Consider the following 17,405-nt stretch of genomic DNA (forward strand, 5'->3'; position numbering starts at 1 on the left):
GGCGATCCAAAATTTAATTTAAAAGAACACATGGTAGCTAGGAAAAGGTTCAGACCTTTGTACAAAATTTTTGTACAGTGGAACCTCTAGGTTTTCCGAGTAGCAACCAACAGCTCGGAAGTCCTTGAAGCTGCGTATGGATCCGTCCGGCAGTCTTCAGAACCAGCGCTGCGTTGAGTTGGAGAGAGTAGTGAGGAAGACTCGGCACTTCACCTCATCTGTTTACTGGTGCAGCGTGGTCGCGTTATCAAACTTATCCAGATGATCATCTGGATCGGTCGTTTCATTATATTCCTCGATCGCCAGTCGGGTATAGTGCCTAGGTAGAGGGTCACATAAGATCGCTTGAGAGAACTGCAGATTGATCCGCTCGGGCGATGCGTGACTTCTAGACGCCTTTCCTTTTCACGCATCCCGAACGGGAGCGTAGTTCGAAGATGACCGCCTTTCTTGGTTCGCCTAAGCTATCTCTGAGGGGGTTTGGAACAGGGTGCGATGAAAGGGGATGGGCACGGGCTACCGAGCTCCAAACTTCTCCTTTAGCTCTTATGCTGCTCCACTCGCCTGGGTGATTTCGGCCATCCATAATAGGGCTCACCCGAACTCATTTTTCGACCTTCTTCTCTAGCAGGCTTCCTGCCAGGCTTCTCATCTCTCGAACGTCACGCACATCCTTTTCATCCACCGGTATACTCTTCCGTAACACCTCGTCCCTCTGGTGCACTAAGCCCATCGACTTCTTTCCCTTGCCCTCCTTCTCGCTAGCTATGTCTTCCGCTCAACTTCTTGTATTCTTAAGCTTCTGCACACTTAGACATAAGGATTAAATACAACATGACCTAATTGAACTTGGTTGACCATATCAAAACTACCCGGGATACTTACATGTACAATAGAAGAAGAAAATTAGGGGGAATAAAGTGGATGGAGTTTCAACTTTTTCATCTATATATCTTCTCCTCCTACTCGTAGCCTCCTTATATAGGAGCTCTAATCCTAAGCCGCACTTGAATGGTTGAATAAAGATCATTTAATGCTTGAGCGTAAAGACAGTCATCAACCAACAATGGTTGGTCGTTTCTATCCAGTGGTTATGAATTCACCATTAGCATTTGATCGTTTCAGATCTGACATATTAATCAGTTTGTTACCCACATGGGAAAGAAGCAAGAAGATATTTAAGTGACAAATATCAACTGATTTGACTTGGACAGAGCTAACCCCATTCGATACGTGCAGATAGTGCTTGAACATGAGCCACATTGGGTTAGTTCGATCCGACTGGATTCTCACCCCCTCCTAGAGTTGACGCACGTGCGCATCCACAACTTCCAGGTGCTTCCCCTTGCGTGTCAGTCGGATCTCTATTCTGCCCCCATATGGAAACTGGTTTCGATCGGTCTTCCAATCCCGCTCGCCCTCCTGCTGTCGACGTCGCCGACTGTTGTACAAGCCGATCGGCTAGTGCCTGCTGTTGCTGTTGCTGTTGCTTAAACATTTTCATCGCTCGGGCTTGCATGAGCATGTCGAGCTCATCTTTAGTGAGCGTTACGGTGGTGAGTCGTCCAACATCCTTCATCTTCTCAACTCGGATGCGCAGGTTGAGTTCCTACAGACGGCGCCAAATATGATCCTGTCCGAAAGTCAATGAAATGGAAAGCTAGGGATGTGGCTTTCCCGCTGACCGCCTGTACACTTCGCTCCGACCTGCAACACTAATTACGTCAGTGTCAAGTCAGGGAAGGGGTCCCTGACGTCGGTCTTTGACGCTCAAGTCAGTTACCGGTAATGAAGTAGAAGGCAGAGCAACAAGAATGAACAGTAGCGAGAACAATGTCTATCGCGTAGTGTATACCTCTGTCGATGCTTGGCCCCCCCCCTTATATATAGCTCTTGTAGCGCGTGTGCATGCTCCCCAAGGAGAGCATGCTTTCCGAAGTTTTTTCTGAAAAGACTTGTCAGTAAAGTGTCCCTGACACAGTACCTTAACAGGCCGAGCATATCTCTGAGGTGACAATGGAAGGGTTTGTCGTACGATCTTCTGGTTGTCCATGCCCGGTGTCAGCTGCACTACCTCCCAAAAGGATGTCGATGGATAACAGAGAGAGTATATTGCTAAGCCGAGCGGGTTGGTCGTTCGGCCAGAACCTCGCTGTTCCTATGCCCCATCCGCTCGACCGGAACTCCACTGTATCTGTGTCGCATCCGCTCGATGGGAACTTCAATGTGATTGTGCCACGCCAGCTCGGCCGGAATCCCATTGTGTTTGTGTCACGTCCGCTCGGTCGAAGTTCCACTCTACTTGTTGAGCCCTTCTGCCTAGCTGAGCGGGGTAGCTGGTCGGCTCGGTTTTTGCACACCGTTTCTTTCTACGTCCGACGTCCAATACTCCATTAAGCATCGGTCATTTTGACACCTTCCCGTGTCAAAGGCGGGGTCGGACCAGACCTTTCTCCCCGGGTCGGGACATGATCGCTCGATCGACCCCTGATCGTCCAACCGACCGATAATATTCTGAGCGTTGACCATTTTGACTTTGACCTCCACTGTGGTAGCTATCCTCCACATGATAGGGCCCTTCATCACCGCATCAAGTATTTTTTCATGATCTCAATATGTCATATCAATAATATGAAATCTCATTGAAATATTTACAATAGTTAAAGCTCCAATGAATTTTCTTATGATCCAATTCATAGCATGAGTTATATGATTTTATGTATATTACATCAAATTTGAGACAAAAGAACATATTTATATTTTAAAATTTTTTATTCAGTTTTTTATATTTTACGAACCTCTTATCAACTTTGTATTGAAGATGCATAAACCATAGGCATTAAATGTGTATTTAAGATTGTATTAAATTTACGATGAAAAGATTGTACAATTATAAAGAGAATAAAGTTGCATGCTATAAAAAGGTTACCATAATTTTGCAAGCATATATAAATGTGTAATTTTTTCTCATTAATAAAATCTATATTTTTTATAATTATATTTATGTAAACTTACATATTTAAATTATGCCAGGTTCCATATGGAATTATTTCCATAAAGATGAATCCTCGAAAGGAGACCAATTTAAAAAAGTATATTGACAAAATTAAAATATTTTATCTAATACATTTATTGCCAATAAGGTGGCGAGTCATCCTAAATGGGAAATAAATTAATTTTAACCAAACATAATAAATAATAAATGTTCTATTTTTTAAAAACCACAAATTTCATAGAATTATTAATTATTTGATTTTCCTTTTTATATATATATATATATATATATATATATATATATATATATATATATATATATATATATATATATATATATATATATATCGTAAGCTGATTCTTCAATAATATTTCTTGGGAAGAGAATTCATCGGCCATGGCGTTGGTGTTCACGGATTTGTTGGCCAATTTTCTTCTGCCGGCCTTGGCGGTGCTGTTATTCGTCACGGCGTCGAAACTGCGCCGGCGGAATAAACTGCCGTTTCCGCCGGGGCCTCCGCCGCTGCCGGTGATCGGCAACATGCTGATCATGGACCAGCTGACGCACCGCGGCCTGGCGAAGCTGAGCGAGCTCTACGCCGCCGGCGTGGGGCTGATCCACCTGCGTCTGGGGGCCCGGCGGGTGTTCGTGGTGTCAACGCCGGAGATGGCGCGGCAGGTGCTGCAGGTGCAGGACGCTGTTTTCGCCAACCGGCCGGCGACGATCGCCATCGCCTACCTGAGCTACGACCGCGCCGACATGGCCTTCGCAAACTACGGACCGTTCTGGCGCCAGATGAGAAAGCTCTGCGTCGTCAAGCTCTTCAGCAAGAAGCGCGCCGAGTCATGGACTCCGGTAAATTTGTCTGGCCTTTTTAAAAAATATTAAACGCGCGCATTAATTGGGTTTTTCTAGGTGAGGGAGGAGGTGGCTGCTGCGGTTCAGGCCGTTGCAGAGAAGGCCGTTTCCGGCGCCGCCGTAAACATCGGCGAGCTCAGTTTCAAACTCACGATGAGAATCACATACCGGGCGGCGTTCGGGACGCAACAGAGCAGCGATGCCAGGCACCAGGACGAGTTCATAGCCATCATATCGGAGTTCTCCAAGCTCTTCGGCGAGTTCAACGTCTCCGACTTCTTCCCCTGGTTCAGCTGGCTCGATCCGCAAGGCTTCAACAAGCGCCTCAAGGTCATCAATCAATTAGTTGTGAATTTTAATCTCATCACAAAGTTTAATCTGGAATGCTATCGAATCATATATGTATAGGTCGCCAGGGAAGCGCTGGATAAGTTCATCGACAAGATCATCGACGAGCACATGGCCAACCCGAAGGCCCCGGATGCGACTGACGGAGACATGGTGGACGAGATGCTAGTGTTCCTGGACGAGGCTGCCGGCGCCGGCGCTGGGGGCAGAGGAGCGGCGGAGAAGGATGAACTGATGTTGGGGAACTTTAAGTTGTCGAGGGACCACATCAAGGCCCTAATCATGGTTTGTCTTCTCGAAACTTAATTATCACTATTAATTATATTTGCTTATACTGCCCAAATTCCTCTTTAATGACTTGATTGATTTAAATACGGTGTGACGTGGCAGGACGTGATGTTTGGGGGAACGGAAACGGTGGCCTCCGGGATCGAGTGGGCGATGGCGGAGCTACTGAACAGCCCCAACGACTTGCGACGCCTGCAGGAAGAACTCGCCGCCGTGGTCGGCCTAGACCGGCCAGTCCGCGAGAGCGACCTCGAGAAGCTGCCCTTCCTCAAGTGCGTCACCAAGGAGACTCTCCGCCTCCACCCTCCGATCCCGCTTCTTCAGCATCAGACGGTGGCGGACGCGGAGGTGTCGGGGTATTTCCTCTCTGCGGATTCAAGGGTGCTAGTCAACGTCTGGGCCATCGGGCGCAACGAGGCGCTGTGGAAGGGCGCGTCTGAGTTCCGGCCGGCGCGGTTCGCGCCGGGGGGCGAGGCGGAGGGACTGGACTTCAAGGGAGGCTTCTTCGAGTACCTGCCCTTCGGGTCTGGCCGGCGGTCGTGTCCCGGGATGCAACTGGGACTGCTGGGGCTTGAGCTGGCGGTGGCGCAGTTTGTGCACTGCTTCGACTGGACGCTGCCCGCCGGGATGAAGCCCGGCGAGATCGACATGGGAGACGTCTTCGGGCTGACGACGCCCAAGGCGGTGAAGCTCGTGGCTTCCCCCCGCCCGCGGCTCACCCATGCGCTGATCGCGGGCAGCGACCGATCATCCGCCGGCCGTGATTATTTATAATTATTTTGATATACATTATCAAATATAATTTACGTGTTCTTTATAATCCTTATAATAAAGCCTTGGCATTCTCTGAGTGTTAGAAGCTGCCAAGCTATATGTCTAAACAATTAAGTCCTAGAAAACCTTAGATTAAATAAATTATGTCCAAAAGAATACTGGAAATCAAGTAATTCACTCAATTTTGGAGATTTTGTCCTTGAAATCCAACAGGAATCTCTGCTTTCTTATTCTAGTCTAGACGTGAATCCGTTTTTTTTTAAAAACTATAAGAACAAATTTAAGCTTGATCAGTCAAAACATAAATGCTCAGTTGAACAATTTAACTAGAATGTTCTTCGCTAATTTAGATACCAACAAACATTGACATGAGGTATATATGTTTGAGTAGTCTTATTCTTAAAACTGGTGATGGCTGGTGACTTGGTGTCTACGACCTCGCAAAAACTGACCTCTTTAGATAATGGAGTTCTCCACTTGGTCTCCCTGCATCTTCTTTGTCCTTCCAATCTCTACGAGCATGGTTAGTAGAGCTTCACACATCTCACTAGCATCCGGCTCAAGCTGGTCCTTATTGAGGGATGAGTAAACCATCCACGAATGGTCGAGCTTCTTCTCTAGTCTAACAACCACTGACCCAGGAACCTCCGCATCGCACCTCGCCACCAGTCCATCGCTTGGCTCTCCGTACCGTAACTTCATGTGCAATGCAGTAATTGCCATTGCAGCAGATGCAGGGAGGATGACAGGAACTTTCCCGCCAAAATTTTCAGATTCAAACCACCGTAGGAAATGAGGAAGGGGAAGGAGCCATGGGAGCTCAGCATGGGCGATGTGAGACATTGTGGCAAGAACTCCAGGAGCAATGCTAGCTTCCGTGTGGAATGAAATTAGTGGGATTTGTCCCAAAGGAAGCGTGTGCTTTGAGATGAAATCCTTTCTCTTTTCGTAAGTAAGATCCTCTAAAGATCTCATATCCCCCTGTCGACAAATAGGGTTGAAATTTAAAAGGCCATCACCTAGCAACGATTTGGAAAAAACCCATCTTTACCTTGATTATTTTGCATATGATAAATTCCATGATCCGTCGAGCCTCCTGGCCGGCAACCTGACCTTCTCGCAGGATATCAGAAGCAATGGGACAACCACCGTAAGGGCTCTGAACAAGTGCTAATCCAGCAACCTTGTCACTGAGGTCGGACCAATAGATCGAAAGTGCTGCTGCTGCATCGACACCGCCTTTGCTATGTCCGAGAAGCATCACCCGCTTTCCCGATCCCCAGTACAGTTCCTCAATGTATTGCTTGAGCTCCCATGAATTTTTCTCCACGGAAGCCTAAAAACATAGTAAGTCAACCTGTCATCCACTTAATTTTCTGTGAGGAGCTTGTCAGTATGAAAACTAGGATAATGGATTAGTTTATTTTCCAGATAATAAGCTCTTATCAATTCATTTCTTAAAAACAAATGCTCCCATGAATATTCATATCTTTAGGTTTTACAAGCAATGACAGTGAAATTCCACAAGGAGAACATTCAAAAAGATAACTATTTTTTTTTTCTATTTATCAATCGAGCAATCCATTCCACAAAACAAACAAGTTTTCCTGTAGCTAGTTATGACATTGTGACTTGAACACAGAGTTAGGGAGTCGAGCAATAAAAAAAACAAATAGTTGAGATCAGATTTACCGATACACTCAAACCAGTGGTTGAGTCACCCAAGCCCCCTGCAGCTGGCCTGAGGATTCGATCCGTAATGAATGCCAAGGATGTAGCAACCAGAAATTGAGATCAGATACAAAAACTAATGTTCTTTTCTACCCAAAGTAGAATAGAAGAGAAGAAATCTTGAACGATTTAAAGTAGATTTTACCTTTTAAGCTACAGGAATAGACAAGAATATTCCAAAAATAATTGGTAGATTCAGTAGAGCCTGAAGAAACTCACAATTATCTACTACACTGTCATTATCCGAATTACTAGAATATAGATTATAGCCTCTTAGAAATTCCAGTTCTACCAATATCCAAATTTCCAATGAGTTCACAAATATTTTGCAAACAGAGGAAAAAATGTTGGCATCAAACCAAAAATAGCACAATGCTAGTGGACATGTTGTAGCAATCACTGTGATAGTGTAGAAAAACATAGACTAAAAGGAGAGAATATTATACAGCAATATTTTATGAGACACTTATAGAAAGTTGATTAACATTAATGTTGAATTTCTTTCGGTCAATATACCATATAACTTGAAAATATATGCTAAAGTTCTGCCAGTAATCGTCACCTCACTATGGATCTTGGCAATATGACAAGTTAGACCCATCTTGGAAAAACATCGTTTAGTATTTACAAAGTACAACGAACCATGGTTACTGAAAAGGCCTGCAATTTGACCATTTAATGCGTCTTAGATAGCCAACTATTGGTGTTCTGATACTTTATAGAATAAAATTAAACATTACCAGGAATCAACAAATAAACCAGATTGTTAGGAAGGCAGTGAACACCATTTCTGAAAATGTGAAGATGGAAAATGGCATCATCATCATCCTCATCTAAGCACCAACACATTGATATAGAAGATACCTATATTGTTATGAGTAACCAAAACAATGCATTGAAACTGTAGAATTATATGTGTGCCTCTACAAGAACGAGATATATGAACCTCATATTCATCAACATACTGCATGTGTTATGCAGTAGCTCTACCTCACACTGCCTGTACAGGACGTAATCGATTTCTACTCTTACCTCCATATCATCTTGAACTTACGAATGTAGGAGGCACAGATGCAATTGAAAATTAATTAAAAGGAAATCTAGAACTACATGCAGGCTTAAAAAGTTTTTAAATTTGAAACTAAAAATTTAATTACCTTGTAGAACAAAGTTCATTTTGCAACAGTTGAATAGCTTTACAAAACAGATGTTTTCCTTAGTTGAACTTTGATGGATGAATCCAAAACATGGAACATTTGACTTAAATTCATAATTTAAAGTCCAATCAAGGCGGTCATACAGAAATTTCAGGGAAATATTTGAACTTCTTTGCCATCATGGTAAAAATGTGAACCAGTATCATTTACACATTCACAACTATATGAAAAAAAAAACAGGAATCTTCCCTATCAAGGGATCCAAAAAGAAAAATAAGAAAGACACCAGCTGATTCAGGGTAGTTTAAAGCAGTCAAAGCACGTAATTAGCACACCCATTAAGAAAAATATTAAATAGCAAGTGATGAAATTCAACATAAGGGTAGTTAGGAGGGCAAAATACAAGAAGTTCTGCACTGATCTGTCTCATACAGAGAGACGGCTGACACAGTAGACCATCAAACTAGCTAAAAACATAGGCATCTGAGATACTTGAGATTGAACTTATTTTGATTTTCTCATGGGAAAAATCAAGGTACCTGACATCATGAAGCAGTTCCATGAAACGTGTTGTACCATCCTCCACTACGGGTAATTGTTTGGTCCTCTGCAACCACCCAATATCAACAGAAGACCCCAGCAAGGTTCTTTGCACACTGAATAGAAAGCTATATACAAAAGGAAAGGACAAGATAATGAGTTCACTGACACCAGAACACCATCTTAGGTCAACCGAAAAATGAAGCCTCTAAAGTGTCATATATGTTGGTTTGTTCTCAAGTTCAATGCTGATAACAGGTGCATCAAGCTTATAGGAACTTCCACATATAGGTAAAGCACTTCTCTTACCACTGCATTTCTGCACAAATTTTTCTGGCATACATGCATAAGCATTTCGAACATTCTAATATCAATCTACCTCCTACTCTGTAACAATATGAGATCAATCTAGTTCCTACTCTGGGACCAAATAGTGACAATAATAATCTGAAAAAATCAATACAGAAAAGTTAGAATAATAAAGAATAGTAAGGGGCATAAAGTGATCAATTCTTCAATAAGACAGATAAATATATGGCTAAAGTCCAAATAGTTTAACAATTACAAATTTACAATTTAGAGGTATTTAATAATCTTTAATCATCATTGCTCTATGCATTTTATTGAAATTAATTCTGTACAAAGACCATACCATCTGAGAAAAAGATTCATATTAATGCCAGGCCAGGTAAATAAGTTGTTATGATGACAAACCGCTGGCAGTGTCATGTTCGACATTTACACTGCATTTTTCTCAACCATTTGATGCTCATTACACAGACCCTTCCAAATATAGTCATTTAAATTTATTTGTTTTTCATGTAAGAAAGAGATTATGTGCCCCTTGTATAACTCAAGCATGGGTTTGCCAAAGGTTTAGAAGACAATAAAGAGTTAGAAGAGAAAACATAATGTCTCTGTTAGTTACAAATTACAGGGAAATCCATGCCTAAAAAAATGCAAAACATATGATCTTTAATATTCAACTGTTGTGCAATAAATTTAAAAAATAAGAGTTAAAAAATTGGTAAGAAAATCAAGATGTTTATATGTTCCATACTTCAAGGAACTGCTCTAGAAGTTAATCATGACAATTAACTGACAGAGAATGTTGCTCACATCATATATGCGACAGGTATGATGGCTTTAGTGACTTCCTATTACCGAACTAGATAATCCTCAATTTGTAGTCTAAAAACTAGTTTACATAAATTATATAAAACTGATATATCATAGTTGAATACATTTTTTATTTTTAGCTTCAATCAAGTAAATTTACAAGTGGTTGATGAGAAGATACAATGTCAACATATTTTAATCATAAATTTATTTTTATTACTATGTTTAATTTCCTTCTTTTTTGTCTATATTATTTCTTAATTAAAGCTTACCAACCAATTTTTTTGTAATCCTCGAAACATATAAGTTTGTTTAACAGATGTATATTACTTTACTGCTTAGTAAGTTAATAAATCAAACAAATGAAAATAACTGTTTCCACCCAAATGAAATATATGATAGTTTATGTATGAATTACCAGTATCATAATAGCACATTAATTAGGATATCATGGCAGAAATTCATCAGCAGATATCATAGCTAAGCACAATACATACACTCGGCGTATCAAGGATGAGTTTTTCCATTCCTGCCAATATGTTATGGCTAAAGCAATGGATGAAACTGATTCTTCATCGGAAGAGCAATAAATGTCATGTACGCACTTGTGAGTGCAATCAACGATTGGAACTTGGTAGAATCTTTCGTCAATGGAAAAAAACATCTTCTACAAAATTTGGAGGCAAAATATTACTTTCCAACTTCAATAAAAGATAAGTGGTACATACTTTATAAGACCATAGAAATAGTATAGAAAGTTGTTGTTAGGCAAGTTTATTCATTTAGCACAATGAGACTGAAACAATGTTCTGAGCATTAAAATCCAATACCAAAAAACAACAGAATACACAAATCATAGGTACAAAAAAGGGTTTATTGGAGGATTATAAGTTATTTAGTTACAATTTTGCAGAACAGAAGAAAAGAAGGAAACATACTCTTGACTTCAAAATGACAGATAAACATAGTAAAATAATTCCTTAATACAAGAGTATTGGTTCAACAGTAAGGATGTGTTTTCCTGACCTAGATGGTCAAGGTTAAAATCAAGAAATATTAGGTAATGTCACACACATATTGCTTCCTTAACTCCCACGCTACTATTAATATGATTGCAGAATTAGTAGCTCTAGCTGTATTAATCACCTCCAAAATCTTAGATTGGCCAAAAAAAATGTTTATGAATATATTAGAAAAAGTTTAGACATTTTATAAGAATGGTTATACATAACTAATAAATTCATGGGCATTATTCATTCCAAGATGATAAAAAAAATTAATATTAGCCACCAAGACAATAAAGATTTTATGAAATTTGTTAAGTTTGATCAAGGAATACCTATGCTAAAACTAGTCAACAAACTTTAAGAAAATAGGAAAGAGCCCAATCTATTTATTCTATAAGAAAGGCTTTCTGTACAAAATCTAAAATTTTTCCAGTGAGAAATATGCATTATTTACCTTTACCGATTCAATAATTCCATGAATAATGTCCAGCAAGTTGGGAAGATATAATAAATTCTATACTCATTCTTAAAAACATGTCCAGCAAAAACATAAGATCTACATTTTTTAGTGAGTAACTTTTTTTCAATATTCAAATGAATGATTTCATGGTTCCTATCTGGATTGGCCAATTCAGACCTAGATAGGCTTTTGTCAAATTAAATTTTCCCTATAAATTTTGATACAATTATGAAAGACATAAATTTAACCTACGGATCAGAAATTACAAAGGGATCCGGACGAAATCAGAAATCCGCCAAAAAGATTGAAGAAACAGTGGATCACCATTCGAACTCAAGATTGGTAGCAAGTAAAAAGGAGCGAAAAAGGGCATTCGACAAGAAGATAAAAGAAATAGAGCGCACCGACAGGAGCACAGAGAAGAAAGAAGAATCGGTTGCGCAGATCCGGGAGCGGTGCGAGTGTGAGTAAGCGTGATTAATATAAAAACTTTCTATATATATATATATTTATAATTTCTTAAGTAATATTTATTCTATTATGTATAAAACAATAATTTTAAATTATTAGTCAATTTGGTTTAAAAAAATGTTAATTAAATATATACATAAATTTTCTTCTAAAAATACCAGTATTAGTTAATATACATATGTGAGTGTTATCAAACTCATATAATGATGATAATTAATTTTAAATCATATTAACTAAATTAGATTGCCAAGTAAAAGAAATTCAGCTTTCTCTAAATATTTGTATAATTATAATTTTGATATAGCCTAGATAAATATTTTTATCATGTATCAGTCATTATTACAAAGACATAATAATTATTCATAATTTTTGACTTTCTATGTTGACAGATTGGTGGAATACTAAGACTAGTAATCATCTTTGACTAACTTGTATGATTATAAATAATATTCAGAAACAATTTTATAACATCAATATTTAATAGTATAATTTATTAGCCTGGCAATATACAACGGCAAAAAAAAACACTTTCATAATTTAATCCAATTTCATAATTTAATCTAATTAAATTATGAAAACAAACCATCCTAAACTCAATATTAACGCTGTGCCTAAGTACAAGAATCAGTTCGAGCGTAACGAATAACCAAAATACCCCACCCATTTTCCTGGACCAGACCGAAGCCACGTAGCCCACGAGTGAAGATGTGGATCCCCGCAGAGGAACCAAATTTTGACACGTCAGTATGTCGCGACAGGAATCGTAACTTAAACCTCGATGCGATCGGTTCATTGAACCTGGACGCTTCTTCGCCTATTTATCCCCCCGTCCGCGGCCCTAAATCGGATTCAGGAATCGTATTCCAGATCCGATCATGGCGGCGGCGTTGGAGGTGGCGGAGCTGCGGCGGCGGAACGTAGAGCTGGAGCGCGCGGCCATGGAAAGCCGGCATAAAGAGGTGGTGCTGGGGCGGGAGCTGGAGTGGACGCGGGAGCGGCTCCGGGTGGCAGAGGAGGCGGAGGAGCGGCTGTGCGGCGAGATTGGTGAGCTGGAGGCGGAGGCGGTCGTGCAGGCGCGGGAGTACCGCCGCCGAATCGAGGCGCTCTCCCACCGCCTCGGCTCCGCCCTCGACCTCCTCGCCTCCGCCGGCCTCTACCTCTCCCCGGACTCTTGAAAGCACCCTCTCTCTGTGTATCATTAACGTATCCGATCGGATTTGGTATGAAAAAATGAGATCAAAAAAAGATTATTGCTACATTAATTTAATTAACTGCGTGATGTATTTGATCATCATAATTTATGAGAAATGTTTAGTAAAATTGTGTAATTAGTGCAGATTAAGTCGACTTTAATTTTTCTAAGAAAAACTTGTTTCAGAATTACGAATTTCTATTATATTGCTTTGGGAAAATGCACAACGAAATAAATAAATTAAATTAAATTAAATTTTAACCCCGCCTCCGGCAGGCTTCGTGTCAATATATTGGGCCTTATACGTGGACCAACACATGCTTGTTTAGAACCGATCAAGGTCCATTAATCCATGACAAGTCCCAATCTCTTTCTTTTCCTCTTTAGTTGCCGTTGAGTTGCCAAAAGAAAATTTCTGTAAAATATATTTATAGCCGAATAAAAAGAAAATTTTTAAAAATTATTATAGAAATAGTAAAGATTCCTCTAATTATAAAATAAAGAATTGATGATTCCATAAAAAAATTTATGTTTTTAATAAGTATAAAAATATGAATAGGAAATATTTTAATAGTAGAATTCTATATTTTTATTCGAAAATACTATAAATGATATTTACAAATGTATAAGAATAGAGATGGAATTGGATTGAGATAAGGAGTTATCTTGTTGGCACATGCTAAACTGCCCATGTCGAGGATGGTTGAGAGCGAGCAACTCTAGCTCGGCGATCACATTTACTTGTAGCGATGTACATATTGGCGCGTCACGGTTAGTTCCTTTCTCTATCATTTTAAAGTCGATTTAGGGAAATACATCGCCGTCGAAAGAAAATGTTAGCTCGTTCTATTGTTTTTTCAAATCCATACACAAGCTGATTTACTCAAACTCTAAAAAAATAAAAAAAAATTGGAGTATTTTGAAAAGTAAAGTTGTGTTTTCGATTACATTGCTACTTCGAGTCTCATTTATGATCGTTTAAATGGATTCTGTCCAGTAGTCTATAATAGCTAGTGGTTATAATATTGATGTTTATGTCAAAAGTTGTATATGTTACCTTATATAAGTAGAGTTTTAGGACAAAAATGTTGCGTTCTTCATGAATCAATTGTCGGTTAATGTGTGCTTATAGTTGTTATTTAGCACTAGATATTGTTTGAAGAACTAAAGAAAAGATGATCATATTTAAAAGGCCATAATGGTTGTTTTTTTTTGTCTTAAAAGTATATAATATGTTATGATTTAATAATCTTATCAATTTCAACAGTCTCATTTTATAGTCAAAATGATCATTTTTAGCTGGTAAACACAATATCTTTTATCCCTTGGAGTCTTAGTGCACCACAATATATTGGTGCATGTTATTGTCACTCCTAAGGTCCTGAACTCGACCATGGGAAACGACAACAGAGATCAATCGACGATAATGAATTAGAGACTCAGGGATCTTCTCGGTAGCAGAGGAGTAAGCAAAGAGACTGACATAGCTACTTTGATGAGAGTGAGTGCTCAACGTCCGGTCCAGAAGACCAACGTAAGGGTAAGAAGCACGGTAAGAAAAAGACCAATTAGCTACCGAAAATAATTCGGTCACTAATTTAAAAGTTTGATTTTTTTTTATTTAGGATAAAAGTTTGATTTTTTAAAAAAAATTGTGAAATTGATTTAATTAAATCAATTTGCTTATGATTTTAAATTTAAAATTATCTAAATTGATTAAATTAATTTTGTATTAAATAATTAAAAAATTAAAATTATTATTTTTAAAAATTAAATTAACGATCGATTTTTATTTGGTTGTTAGTTAGTGACCAATTTTCAATTCGGCCGTTAAATTACAGACTGATTAAATTTGCGGTGGCTAAATTGATTTTAATATTTTTTTTTAGTTTAGGGAAAAAGTTTGATTTTTTTTTAAAAAAAATATTATTTTGGTTTAAATTGATTTAATTAAATCTGTTCGATTATGATTTTATTTTTTGAAAATTAATTAAATTATCTTTTAAAAAAATAAAAAATAAAGTTATTATTTTTAAAATTAAATTAACGACTGATTTTTTTTTTTAATTCAATCGCTCAATCGGTGGATAATTGATGGTTATATATATTTATCTTTATTTTTTTTTAGTTTTTGGATTTTTTTTTTTTTTTTTTTTTTGAGTGATTTCAATTGGAGACTCTAATCTGACTGAGAAGTAATGTTTTTTTTTCCAAATAAATTATGTTTAGATCCAATACCCGTGATCCTTATGGATACATCGCATATATAGAAGATAGGTACATGCTCCGTAGGAGCGACTCTCTACCTCTCATATTTACTTGTCCCTCTATTATCGAAACACTATACTGACTTAGCTATTAGAGTAATTTCTGTTGGTATATTCGTACTTGAGTCAAGGTTAACTTGAATTTGAATTTCAATATTTAATAATATGTGATAGAGAAGTCAAGTAGATCAAGATAGCATCAGATATTTGGCTGGAGGTTAAATAATGAAAAATCTTAACTGGAGATTAGATAACAGAAAATTCTAACTGGAGGTTAGATAAATGAAGTTCTAATTAGAGATTAGGCAAGAATGAGAAGTTTACCGGGTGACTAGTCCTAATTGCATATTAGGCAAGAAAAGTGAAATGGGAAGACTGACAAGAGTAAAATCCAAGTAGATCAAATAAGATGGGATACTTAGTAAGAAAGTCCAAGTGAGTCAAAGGTTGATCGGACACTTAGTGAAGAAACCCTGACACCTAACAGGCCATGGATGACCAGATGTTGGGCAAAGGAACCATAAACTCGGATTCCGGGTGTTAAAGTTGGGCAATCAATTAGGATAATCTATTGAGAACATTTTCGTGACAGAATCAATTGCGGCAATCGATTAGGCAGCATGTCTCTCACGAATAGAAAAGTTTTAAATCAATTGATGCAATCAATTTAGGCTTTACCAATCGATTAGGATAATTAATTGAGGTTTTTTTCACGAGAGAACAGAAAGTGAGGGAATCGATTAACAACCTTTTCTCTCGTGAACAAAAGCTTCAGAATCGCTTAATTTAATCGATTAGAATCTAATAATCGATTGATATAACTCACCAATCAAATATATTGGAATTGGAGCGCAGCAAAATACATATACTAAATCATGGATCTCTTTGTGATATAGGCGTGAATGATATCACAGATAGATAAGAGTCTCACATGTGACCTCTCTAGCGATATCCACGCGTACTGGATCACGAACTTGACATGATTCGTTAGGTGTTAGCCTCTTAGATCGGCAAAGCTTTGGAAGCACTACTGATCTCTTCCATCAAAAGAAAGGGAAGAAAAATCTTCGAGGGAGAAATGAAGAGAAAGAGTTCATCATTAAATCTATTCAAGAATAGCTATTTATTGCCTCTGAGAAATATGAAGAGGTATAACTCTTCATATGCTCTATTAATCATTATTATAATGACTCTTCGAATCCTCCATAATCTTCATTATGATGACTGTTCGAATTATCCATTAAACATCATAATTATGACTATTCGAATTCTTTCTTTTCTTAATCAAATAAATTCATATTTGATCTTGATCTCAACTAGCTTCCGATATTTCAGAATTAATTAATAATCCAATTAATTCTAATTTAGAAATAATAAAATTGATTAATTTTAATATTCACTAAAATAATCGATAATGTTCATGTCTACGTGCTATGCGTACTAATCATGTCCGGAATCTGAGTCAGACGGACCGCCGGATGAGTTTGATGGAATATTGACCGAATCACGATATCCTGAAGAGGGGTATGCTGAGATGACTTCTATGTTGACCAAGTCGTCAGAAGTCCTCTAGTCAACGCTACCTACAGCCAGCGACCGGGTCGCCCCCGTCCCTGGTACCCCAATGCTCGAGGCAGATCCAACGAATATATAAGTAACAGGCTAATACAAGAATAATAAAATGAATGGGGAGTGAATACGGTAATGTATCCTGGCCCAGGGGGCACCCTCTGGTGGATCGATGAGTTGGTCGGGACGCTGCTCGAGTTATCGTGCCCCAGAATAGTAGATGAATCTGAACAGGCTAGAGAGTTAGATCTGACGACGAGGAGCCGGATGCGGTGGCATAAAACCGGATGCGACCTCGGCATGTAGGCCGAGATATGACATTTGTACGCAGACCGGGATAAGACATCAACGCGCAGGCCAAGATAAGACATCGGCACGCAGGCTGGATGGTAATAATGGCGCGAAGGCCGGAACACCACATTGGCATGAAGCTGGAACATAACAACGACTCGATGACCGAAATAAAATAGCAACTAAGACTCCGAGAGACGAGAGTGTTGAGTGGTCGGATCCGACGACGGAGATGTCGATAACGATGCCTAGGCTACCGACATGCCGAGAGAAGGGAGGTGGCGTGTGGGCTGCCTGCGTGGCCGTGAGGAGATGACAATAGTGTTGAAGGCCCCACG

General features: G+C 38.9%; 3 protein-coding genes across 4 annotated transcripts; 2 read left to right on the forward strand and 1 right to left on the reverse strand.

Annotated features, from left to right (window-relative positions):
• The first annotated feature begins 3,391 nt into the window (after positions 1-3,391).
• Positions 3,392-5,288, forward strand: LOC121972788 (cytochrome P450 84A1-like). The gene is made up of 4 exons (XM_042524422.1): positions 3,392-3,850; positions 3,911-4,183; positions 4,262-4,486; positions 4,592-5,288. The coding sequence occupies exons 1-4, from the start codon at positions 3,392-3,394 to the stop codon at positions 5,261-5,263; spliced, it is 1,629 nt and encodes a 542-aa protein (XP_042380356.1). The 3' UTR covers positions 5,264-5,288.
• A 202-nt stretch (positions 5,289-5,490) lies between these two features.
• LOC121971182 lies at positions 5,491-11,746 on the reverse strand. Of its 2 annotated transcripts, none has more exons than XM_042522328.1 (8): positions 11,682-11,746; positions 10,308-10,477; positions 9,001-9,138; positions 8,691-8,819; positions 7,735-7,784; positions 7,557-7,654; positions 6,315-6,599; positions 5,491-6,244 (listed from the first exon to the last, which is right to left on the reverse strand). In XM_042522328.1, exons 2-8 carry the CDS (start codon positions 10,472-10,474, stop codon positions 5,720-5,722), a joined length of 1,392 nt encoding a protein of 463 aa, XP_042378262.1. In that variant the 5' UTR covers positions 10,475-10,477; positions 11,682-11,746; the 3' UTR covers positions 5,491-5,719. The 2 variants fall into 2 exon arrangements, with proteins under 2 accessions (XP_042378262.1, XP_042378261.1); XM_042522327.1 differs by lacking the exon at positions 11,682-11,746 and adding an exon at positions 11,544-11,635.
• An 830-nt stretch (positions 11,747-12,576) lies between these two features.
• LOC121973676 (protein RESPONSE TO LOW SULFUR 4-like) lies at positions 12,577-13,084 on the forward strand. Its single transcript, XM_042525064.1, has one exon. The coding sequence runs from the start codon at positions 12,624-12,626 to the stop codon at positions 12,921-12,923; it is 300 nt and encodes a 99-aa protein (XP_042380998.1). The 5' UTR covers positions 12,577-12,623; the 3' UTR covers positions 12,924-13,084.
• Positions 13,085-17,405: the final 4,321 nt, after the last annotated feature.

This window comes from Zingiber officinale, chromosome 4A (assembly GCF_018446385.1).
Source record: "Zingiber officinale cultivar Zhangliang chromosome 4A, Zo_v1.1, whole genome shotgun sequence".
Classification (NCBI taxonomy): Eukaryota; Viridiplantae; Streptophyta; class Magnoliopsida; order Zingiberales; family Zingiberaceae; genus Zingiber; species Zingiber officinale.

Excerpts from the sequence above, each read along its gene's own strand:
- LOC121972788 (XM_042524422.1), top strand. The coding sequence starts at position 3,392 with ATGGCGTTGGTGTTCACGGATTTGTTGGCCAATTTTCTTCTGCCGGCC. Across the intron at positions 3,851-3,910 it reads GCGCCGAGTCATGGACTCCG|GTGAGGGAGGAGGTGGCTGC; the intron begins GTAAATTTGTCT and ends GGGTTTTTCTAG. Across the intron at positions 4,184-4,261 it reads GCTTCAACAAGCGCCTCAAG|GTCGCCAGGGAAGCGCTGGA; the intron begins GTCATCAATCAA and ends ATATATGTATAG.
- LOC121973676 (XM_042525064.1), top strand. The coding sequence starts at position 12,624 with ATGGCGGCGGCGTTGGAGGTGGCGGAGCTGCGGCGGCGGAACGTAGAG.
- LOC121971182 (XM_042522328.1), bottom strand. The coding sequence starts at position 10,474 with ATGTTTTTTTCCATTGACGAAAGATTCTACCAAGTTCCAATCGTTGAT. Across the intron at positions 7,785-8,690 it reads GAACTGCTTCATGATGTCAG|AAATGGTGTTCACTGCCTTC; the intron begins GTACCTTGATTT and ends TCACATTTTCAG. Across the intron at positions 6,245-6,314 it reads TCATATGCAAAATAATCAAG|GGGGATATGAGATCTTTAGA; the intron begins GTAAAGATGGGT and ends ATTTGTCGACAG.